Below are 10000 nucleotides of genomic sequence, written 5' to 3'. Positions count from 1 at the left end.
CGTGAGACTCAGCTCTCTGGCGAGCGCCAAGGACACAGAAGGCCCACGTCACCCTCCAGGAGTTTGATGTTGAGCAGAAGTGCATTTGTGTCTGCCGTTATGACAGAGGATCATGGAGGGGGCGCATTTGATGAATATGTATCCAACACAGCCCTGTCAGCACCCCCCCCCCCCCCCCCCCCCCCCCCCACACACACCACACACACACACACACACACACACACACACACACACTCACACATACTCACACATACACACACATACACAGCCACCCTCTCCAAGCCCACCACCAGCACCCCCTCTGGCTGAGGTCCTCGTCTCTCTCTCTCCGTCTAATCATGGCACCATCATCCCTCACTCTCATTACTCTGGCAGGGCCTGTCAAACGGCATACGCTCCAGGACACTTTGACTTTGAGATGGTGTTAATGACCTCAGGATACTTTCCTAGCCCCCAGTGATTAGGACTGAGGAAGGAAGAGTGAGAGAGAGAGAGAGAGAGAGAGAGAGAGAGAGAGAGAGAGAGAGAGAGCGATGGAGGGATGGAGGGAGAGGGAAAACTGGAGAGAGAGACTTTTAAGTTTCCTCTATTATCAGTCAAAAGGAAACTAACAAGAAGAGAGAGAGAGAGAGAGAGGGATTTAAGAGAGTGTTCTTTTGAAGTTCAGAGCCTGAACCCCATCCCCACACACACACACACACACACACACACACACACTTTGTCAGGATTAGCCGGATCTGTGTGTTTTTTTGGCACCTGTGCAGTGTCTGCTGGTGGTTCGCTGAGCATTTTTCTTGTCTTTTTTTCTTTTTTTTCCCTCTTTCTCTCTCTCTCTCTCTCTTTTTTTCCCTCTTTCTCTCTCTCTCTCTCTTTTCCCCCCCCTGGTTTTGCTGGAACGCCACCAGGCACTCGCTATGTGTCCACTCGCTTCCTCTCTCTCAACCGAACTTGCTGGCTGGCAGTCGCTGGCATGCCAAACAGGGGGGAAACGAGTGCGTGGAGCGGAGGGGGGGACTGAGCACTGAAGCGGCGCTATTGTTGCCATGGCATTATCAGCGGGGACAAACTCGGGGCCGGTGGCGGGAGGCCCGTGCTACTGTTTGCCCAAGATAAGTGGACCAGCCCCCGGAGGCAGTGACGAGACATCCGCGGCTGCCACACGCTCACTGTTCTTCTCACACACACACTGACATGCATGCGCCCAAGTGGCTGGACGCTCGCCTTCAAATGGCCAGACTGTCTCCTCCTCCTCCTCCTCCTCCTCCAAATGCTGAAGGCTTTCTGGAGAAGGTGGTGTGTACTTACTTCACAAGGGGAAGTGCATCTCATCGATGTCAAAGGGATTATTAGGGGTCTTGAAATGGAGGGGGTCAAGGCATTTTCTGTGACCTTGCCTCTGTGAAAGCGCTGCTCCAACGCGTAAGTCTTGCTGCAGCAAAGGAGGGCAGTGCAGTGTGTGTGTGTGTGTGTGTGGTGTGTGTGTGTGTATGTATGTGTGTGGTGTGTGTGTATGTACGTGTGGTGTGTGTGTATGTGTGTGTGTGTGTGTGTATGTATGTGTGTGTGTGTATGTGTGTGTGTGTGTGTGTGTGTGTATGTATGTGTGTATGTATGTGTGTGTGTGTGTGTTTGTCTGCATGTATGTGTGTGTGTGTGTGTGTGTGTGTGTATGTATGTGTGTGTGTATGTATGTGTGTGTGTGTGTGTGTGTATATGTATGTGTGGTGTGTGTGTATGTGTGTGTGTGTGTGTGTGTGTGTGTGTATGTATGTGTGGTGTGTATGTATGTGTGTGTGTGTGTGTGTGTGTGTGTGTGTGTGTGTGTGTGTGGTGTGTATGTATGTGTGTGTGTGTGTATGTGTGTGTGTGTGTGTGGTGTGTGTGTGTGTGTGTGTGTGTGTGTGTGTGTGTGTGTGTGTGACTATGGTGTGTGGACTGGTGGAGGGTAGGCTGGTTTGAGAGTAACCAGTAGGAGCCGAGTCACTTGGGGCCAGTGCTGCTCACAGCATTAGCCTGTTCAGGGTGGGGATGGGAGGGAGGTGTGTGTGTGTGTGTGTGTGTGTGTGTGTGGGGGGGGGTTGCTCAAACTGACCTCTGTGAGTGGGGAGCAGGCTTTGCACACATACTCAACACACTCAGGTCATCTTCACTGAGTGGAGATGGAAAGACATGGAGGAGAGAGAAAGAGAGAAAAAGAGGAAGAGAGAGGCAAAAGGATGGAGGGCAAGAGAGGGCAAGAGAGGAGGAAGAAAGGCTTACAAGGTCATGGGGCAAGGAGTTGGAGAGTGAGAAAACCACAAGCAGCAAAAAAAACAGCATCGGTGCAGAACTTGGATGATGCAATCAGAACAATTTAAACACAATCCCAGAAAAGGCTTTCAGTGGTGAACTCCATCCTGCCTTGCAGCAGGGTCTCCCTTGCCTCCTATCACAGATCGCCGCTTGACTGTGAAGGATTTCCCAGCCATGAGAAGTGAGGCTCAGTTCATCAGCAGCTCTTGGTAAAAGCCACTTACTTCACAGCCCACTGATCTTTTTGTCCATGAGTGGAGTGGGAAGTGTCAAGTGGCTCTATCCCTCATGTCATGTGAGTCTTGAGACAGGGTCGGTGAGGGAGGAGCTAGAGAGGGTGAGGCAACACCCCCCCCACCCCCCCCCCACCCCCCCAACCGGAGAAATGACGACCTACGACCTCTGTGTCATAGCTCACGGACTGTGTGGTGCAGGGGAGTTGGTTGTGCACTGTGTGCTACGCTGTGCTTTGCAGTGCAGACAAGCCACTCGATTGGTTAGGCTTATGTATGTTGCCCTCGTCTACCCCTAACACTGTTGTCATGGGAACGCAGGAAATGGAAACCTAACTCGACTCCCTTTGAAAAACAGAGTGAGCGGTGGGTTGGGGTTAAGGGGTGCATGGATGTAAAAGCAATTTTTTCCACATCCATGTTGACACACATGCATACACACACTCACAGATGCACATACACAAACAGAGAGGTTTATTATTCCTGTTGGACCTCTCCGTTTCAATACATCAAGCCTCTAGGAGAGTGACAAAGGTCGCCTCTCAGCTATCAGAACCCCAGATTCACTTTGCCTGTTTGATGAAATGGAGAGAGATAGAGAGAGAGAGAGATAGAGAGAGAGGGAGAGAGATAGGGAGAGAAGGGGGGAGGGAGAGAGAGGGAGAGAAACTCTCCAGCTGAACAATCTCTTCTCTATTTATTCTCCTTTCACTGTCTCTCACCCTGAAGTTTTGCTGCGTTTCTATGAAAAGATGAATGGGCTGTAGTGGATGAGAGGAGATATTTTTAGTCCTTTTCTTTAGTTATTTCTTTTCCTGCTGAAGGTACAGTGACTCGCACAAAAGCAAAAACAGAAGGCTCTTTCCTGAAGAGGCAGTTGAGGGGGCAGTTGGGAAGTGCTTTCCTCCGGTCACAAGGAGCAGTGTGTCATTGGAGTGAACGGAGTGGTTTGTGGGCACACAGGGAGGGGGTGGCATAGACGGGGTGGGGGGGTTGAGGCTGGCAGAATGGAATGAGATGACGAGCATCACACAATTCATCTGTCTCTCCACTGGGTCTGCCTAGTCTTCCTCACCTGCTCCTGTGTTTGGGCCGCGCACTTGAGAAGTTGCTCTCGGCACATGAAACACAATGAGAATCATTTAGCGTGCAACCCCATCCCCCCCCCCCCCCCCCCCCCTGAAAAGTGATTTGTTCTGGACTTAAGCTGAACCCATCATTCCATTTGTATGAGCTTCCCTGAGTGTTCAGTTGCTTGGGGGGTGGGGGGGGCTGATTGGGGAGGGTGGGGGTTCTCATAAAAAGAGCGTAAAGGAGTAGAGGAGGTGTGTCACACTGATGGTTCCGATAGGCCCCTTACCTTGAGAAGTTTGGTCATCATAGCAACAGTAAAATTAGCCAGGCCTTTTCTGTCAGGCGTAATGTTTCATGGCAGTGCCACCATGGAAACATAACAAGTAAAGCCCGGGACGTGTGCTCAGCCGCACTGCCGATGGGAATCGCATTGCACAGTTACCCTTCCCATTTCCCAGCACACCTTGAGTGATGACTTTGTCTATCGCCTCCCTCTGCTCTTGCCGTCAATTTGTTTACGGGGGGATTTCTATTTTCAGCGTTATAGTGCGTAATCTATCATCAGGCAATTTGAATACATTACAGTCACTGTCAATTTATTGTGCTATTATTTCCGACACTTGTGCTTGTTAATTAGGCATGTACTCTCTGTGGGAGATGTACGGAACAAAGGTTCTTTGTCGATGGTATATCTTGAGGTTGGCCCGACATTTATTATTTTAAGGTAATTGACGTGAATTTGTATAAGAATGTACAGCTTTTGAAATCCACAGAGGCTTGTGGAGAAAATAGTCATGCAGCTACAGCTCTGGATGTTGAATAATAGAAATGACATTTTGCATTGGCAAAAAAGTTCTCTATTATTCAAAATAAGTCAATGATGGGACATTTATAGAAATTGTTGTTACAATGTGTGGGAATAATTTGTCCACCTGAAAATAAGATGTCAAAATGTCTTCAAAAATAATGTACAACAGTGTTGATAGCCTGTACAAATCCGTGGATATAAAACGTGAAAATACCCTATCCAGACAGTGGGGGGTTTGAATGTGAGCCGCAGAGAATCTGGTGTCTGTGTTTCTCTCGGTCTGTGGTTGTGTGAGCTGCAGAGAATCTAGTGTCTGTGTCTCTTGGTCTGTGGTTGTGTGTGTATAATTATCCCAGAGGTACACCCAGGCATAATCTCACTCGTAAACCCCACCTAGTTTCCACTGACCTCCGGGGATCTGCTCTCCAGATGTTAAGTGTCTCTATCCGTGTATGTGTTTGTGTGTGTGTGTGTGTGTGTGTGTGTGTGTGTGTGTGTGTGTGTGTGTGCTTGTGTGTGTGTGCTTGTGTTTGTGTGCTTGTGTTTGTGTGTATGTACGGGGGGTTGTATGAATGCAAATGTATGCATAAGCATATTTAGGGTGCATATGGAGGTTATGTGTGTGTGTGTGTACATGTTTGGTATGGTAGGTATGTGCTGGAATGAGTGGTTGCATATGTATATGTATGCTAACAAGTGTGTGTGTATGTGTATGTGTGTGTTTGTGAGTGAGTCTATTTGGTTGTGAGTGTATGTCTGTGTTGGATGTGAGTGAGTAACTCTGGTGTGTCGATCGTTGGCAGAAGAGCTTTGGGGGAGAGATTACCCACTGTGACTTTAGTGGTGTACGATTATTTAGATAAGAATCTTCAGATAGGCCAGTCAGACCCCCTCTGTGATCCAACCCTCTGGCAAACGACACATTCCACAACGGATGGGGGCACAGGGGTAGCCATTTTGATGCAGTTTGGTGTGTGTGTGTGTGTGTGTGTGTGTATGTGTTTATGTGTTTATGTATGAGATGTCTCTGTGTGTATAGCTTACAGAGTGTCATGGAGAAACAACAGAAGCTGACAGGCTATATAGGGTATAGGGTGTACATAGTGCATCTATTGTAAAATGAGAGCATGCCCTGAGATTCTTTGACCTTGCAGTTGGACATGTAACATGACACAGGCCTAATATTGCCGTGTAATACCCATGTTTGGAATGGAGACACAGGCTTTTCATAGATCTCTTTTAAAGCCAGAAAAGCTATATCGTATGACTGAAAAATATCTCTGGGTAGGATCCAAGACCAGTGCCATTTTGAGTGACCTTTAACTCTCCTCACATGTTCCGTGAGTTTTGTTGCGGAGTGAGCTGTGTGTTGATGATCTCTGGCACAAAGAGTTTACATTGGCATCAGCTACCAGCTTATTGGACCATGTGAAAATCTTGTCCAACAAGACAAACAAAAAGGTATTAAGTGGAAACGAAACATTGCTGGATGCTGAGATCATTGTTGCAACACCTGGCAGCTTGTAAGTGGGCTTTAGAAATCAAGCAAGGTTGATCCTTCTAAAGTGTCCATGCATTGAAGACACCTTGCTTCTTTTTATGTGCAGTCAATGGCAGTATGTATGCAAACATATGCATCATGTTACTAACATATTTCTCAAAGGTGTTTGGTACTCTTCAATTGGAAACTCTATGCTTTCAGGCAAACATAGCTACAGTATACATGAACAGGTATAGGCATACACACATGTGGTGTGTATCAGTCTGTCTTGGGAATCAATCTGTTTACCTGACTTCTTTTAATGTGCAATCAATGAAGCTATCTACAAAAGAGTACATGCAAAGTACTGTATGTTCCATGCTACCAACGTGAAAGTTCTAAGGCACTGGGTTGGAATTCAGGCGTGAACAAAACCAATTATATTTGAAAAGGGATAATTATGCTTAACGATTACTTCAGGCCGCCACCCCCCCCTTCAAAACTTGCATTTACAATTCAAAGTCATAGTAATGCACTAAAGCACAAAACTTAAAGTACATGAATAAATTCTGGCTATGGAGAGCTCTGATCAAAGTTGCTGTTTTTTCATCAACCCTGATTTTTGTCATCATCTGTGCTTTAATTGCCCGTGTTTGGAGTCTTTTTGCCTCTCGACATTTTACCTTGTGATCAGGCACATACATTTTCCTTCCTGCCCACCTGTTGACCCCTGTCCATCCTCTGCCGACAGGAGCCTTGGGCTGGATGGGTCCTATCATGCCGCCGGGCAAGAAAGCGGAGGGCCCGAGTAGCGGCAGCGTGGCCCGCGGGCTGAGCCAGCTGTACCCCGACGGCGAGGCGGCCGATCTGTCGCTCTCGCTGTCGGCCTCGCTGAGCCGCGCCGAGGACGAGGAGCTGACCAGCCTGAGCTGGCTGCACGAGACCAGCGACCTGCTGACCAGCCTGGGCCACCCGGGCCTGCGCAGCGTCAGCCCCGTCCAGGATGGCGGCGGCTCTGGCGGGAGCGCTGGCGGAGGAGGAGGAGGCGGCGGAGGAGGTGGTGGTGGTGCTGGTCGTGGGGGCGCCGCCCGGGACCCGTCCCACCGCTCCTCGCCGTCCTCGTCGCCGGAGCCGTCCGAAGCCGGGCCGTACGACCTCTCGGCGGGGCCCAACCGCAAGCCACCGTACTCCTTCAGCTGCCTCATCTTCATGGCCATCGAGGACGCGCCCAACAAGCGGCTGCCCGTCAAGGACATCTACGGCTGGATCCTGGAGCACTTCCCCTACTTCGCCAGCGCCCCCACGGGCTGGAAGAACTCGGTGCGCCACAACCTCTCGCTCAACAAGTGCTTCAAGAAGGTGGATAAGGATCGCAGTCAGGTGAGTCCAGTCATGTTGACCATGTCAGTGTCCCCCCGCCCCCAATGCAAGGGGAGTTCTCTGCTCCTTTTAGTTCAAGAGATCCGTTTGTTATTCCGCTGTGTTTTCCTTTTGGATGAATGTACACTTTTATCTATTAGCGTCTCAAAAGTGTTCCACATGAATAGTTAATGGACCTTCTGCCGGGCTCCACGTCTTTCAATTAAAAGCACTTCCCTCGCTGCCTACGTGGGAGGATGATTTTAACATCTCAGAGGAATTTCTCTAAAGTCACATTGACTCACTGTGTTGTACATACAGTATTAAGCTGTTTTGATTTAGCCACCCCCCCCCCCCCCCTCAAAACTTGCATTTACAATTCAAAGTCATAGTAATGCACTAAAGCACACAACTTCAAGTACATGACTAAATTCTGGCTATGGAGAGCTCTGATCAAAGTTGCTGTTTTTTCATCAAGCCTGATTTTTGTCATCATCTGTGCTTTAATTGCCCGTGTTTGGAGTCTTTTTGCCTCTCGACATTTTACCACTTGTGATCTGGTTATGTAAGTCACCTCTTTAGCACACTGCAATCATATCCTTTGTAGAGATCAAAACTTGACTTTGAACTCACGACATGAAATACCATGACAACGAAGCAGACACAGGATAAACAACAAGTATGATCAGTGTTCCGTGTGCGTGAGATTATGTGTGCTTAAATGTGTGTGCAGTTGTGTGTGTGTGTGTGTGTGTGTGTGTGTGTGTGTGTGTGTGTGTGTGTGTGTGTGTGTGTACCTGTCTCAGTGTTCTGACTCTCTCACGGCTGTGTCATCTGGATCTAGGCTATGACTGCAAAGAGTTTGCCTTGTATACATATCTCCATAGTAACTAGGTTGCAGTTGACATGAAAAGTATGCAGTTGCTGTAGCAACAGGAAAACTGATTTGGCTGTGTTGCTGCGTGAGCACTATCTGTGTCAGGGTGTGCGTGTGTGTGTGTGTGTGTGTGTGTGTGTGTGTGTGGGTGTGTGTGTGCGCTTGGGGTGTGTGACGAGAAAAATAAAGAGTGCTTCACAAGGCAGATTGAACAAATTGCTTTCTGGTTTGTGTAAAATGTCAAGGTGAAACGAATACCTCGTCTCTCATCGTTGCACTAGGGCATATTTGCCAACAGTTGTAAGAATATCGAAGAGATTAAGCAGCAAACTGTATCCATGAGAGACAGTTCTGTCTGCTACCAATTTTCTCCCAGTGCACCTAGAAATCTACACCATCATTTTCACTCTGCAGATTTTTATTTCAGAGGGCACCCCTCCATGTGCTGAAAAATGAGTACAAAGTTTGTAATGCCAAACTGGTTAAAATCAATGTCTCCAATTCAAGTACTCTGGCCTTAGTCTCTCTTTGGATGGGCTTGGAGGAAATGGCTGTTTTAATGGTAAACACACTAAATCATCGTTCCATCAGGTTGCAGATGTGGACGTTATTATGACAATGCCCCATTTGTTCCAGTGAGTGTATTTCTAGGTCACATCCTGGCACACACCAAAGCTCACTGAGGTTAGTCCTGATTGTGTAGGGTAGGCTTTGCTTAATGAATGCTATCTATTTTCCTCTCTCTCTCTCTTTCTCTCTCTGCCTCTGTGTGTTTGTGTGTGTGTGTAAGCTTGTGAAAAGAAAGGGAAAACAAGAGAGAGTGTGTGTGTGTGACAAACACACACACACACACACACGCACACACACATACAAAAAAAGGAAACAGAAATGGCCTCTCATTGTTTGCAAACAGGATTCTCGCAGCACAATATGATAGGCTAAGCCTCACTGCCCTCTGCCCCTGTGCCTCTGATAAACACACACGTCACGTCACAAAAATATTTTCAAATGCATTGCAGATCTAAGATGGAAAAAAAGAACACCAGTGTCATTTAGGCTTTGGCTAAAACAATGGAAGCTCTCCAGCAGCCAAGTATTTTAGCAGATCCATTAGCTGTCGGCTAGCGTTGACATTGTTTGAGAGAGGTTGGGCACCCAGGGGAGATCAGTGGTTATGGTGGTATGCAGGGGCAGCTACAGCCGGCCCATATAACAACTCTCAGTCTGCTTTTATGTAACAAGGGAACCAGATGTTAAACAAAAAGCACAGCTCTGTTTTCGAGGACGGGAGTGAAATCAGCTTAAGCTTTTTTTAAGTCTCTCTCGCTCTCTCTCTGTCTCAAGTCTTTTTTTCCTCCCAAAGTCTTTGTCTACATTGCCATTCTATTTGTTCTGCACTTTCCAAGAAGTCTTTTTTTCCCCAACAGCTGGTGTGATCCCGGCCCTTCAGAGTCTGGAGACCATCTGAAGTTTAACGTTTAGACAGCTAACATGCTAAAATCTCCTCGATCCAGATCCACAGAAAACTATCCATCAGAGAGCCATATTTTCCCTGATGAAGAACCCTTTTGACATTATGTTGACTGCTTACCGTCCATTGACTGGCTACAGCAACAAATCATTACCATTTCCCACTAACAGCCTCTATGAAGGCTCTGTCAGATTCTCACACACCAGCACAATGCAAGGAAACCATGTTCTCTTTATAGGGTGGATATTGTAAGCTATTCAGCTATGCCTGGCTACTCGCCTTGCCAGAAAGTCCCCGCACAAAAGAAAAGAGCAGGGAGAAAAAGAATGTCTACCTCTTGAAGCTTGAGGAGTTTAGTCGACAGCCCAGCCTGGCTGCGGAGGAATATAAATAAAGAGCAAAGACA

The 10000-nt window shown here is 47.7% G+C and overlaps 1 protein-coding gene across 6 annotated transcripts in view; it reads left to right on the top strand.

Moving 5' to 3' along the window:
- The window catches only part of ches1 (checkpoint suppressor 1), a 42546-nt gene that overhangs the window by 17388 nt on the left and 15158 nt on the right, over nt 1-10000 (top strand). For all 6 annotated transcript variants that reach the window (XM_042094264.1, XM_042094263.1, XM_042094261.1 and 3 more), the window contains one exon: nt 6639-7267. In XM_042094264.1, the coding sequence (XP_041950198.1) occupies nt 6653-7267 (615 nt within the window). In that variant the 5' untranslated portion in view covers nt 6639-6652. The remainder of the gene's footprint in view (nt 1-6638; nt 7268-10000) is intronic.

The sequence above is a fragment of the Alosa sapidissima genome, chromosome 6 (genome assembly GCF_018492685.1).
Source record: "Alosa sapidissima isolate fAloSap1 chromosome 6, fAloSap1.pri, whole genome shotgun sequence".
In the NCBI taxonomy this organism is placed as follows: Eukaryota; Metazoa; Chordata; class Actinopteri; order Clupeiformes; family Clupeidae; genus Alosa; species Alosa sapidissima.
The sequence above is the reverse complement of the archived record's forward strand: the minus strand, read 5'-3'. Positions and strand labels throughout refer to the sequence as shown.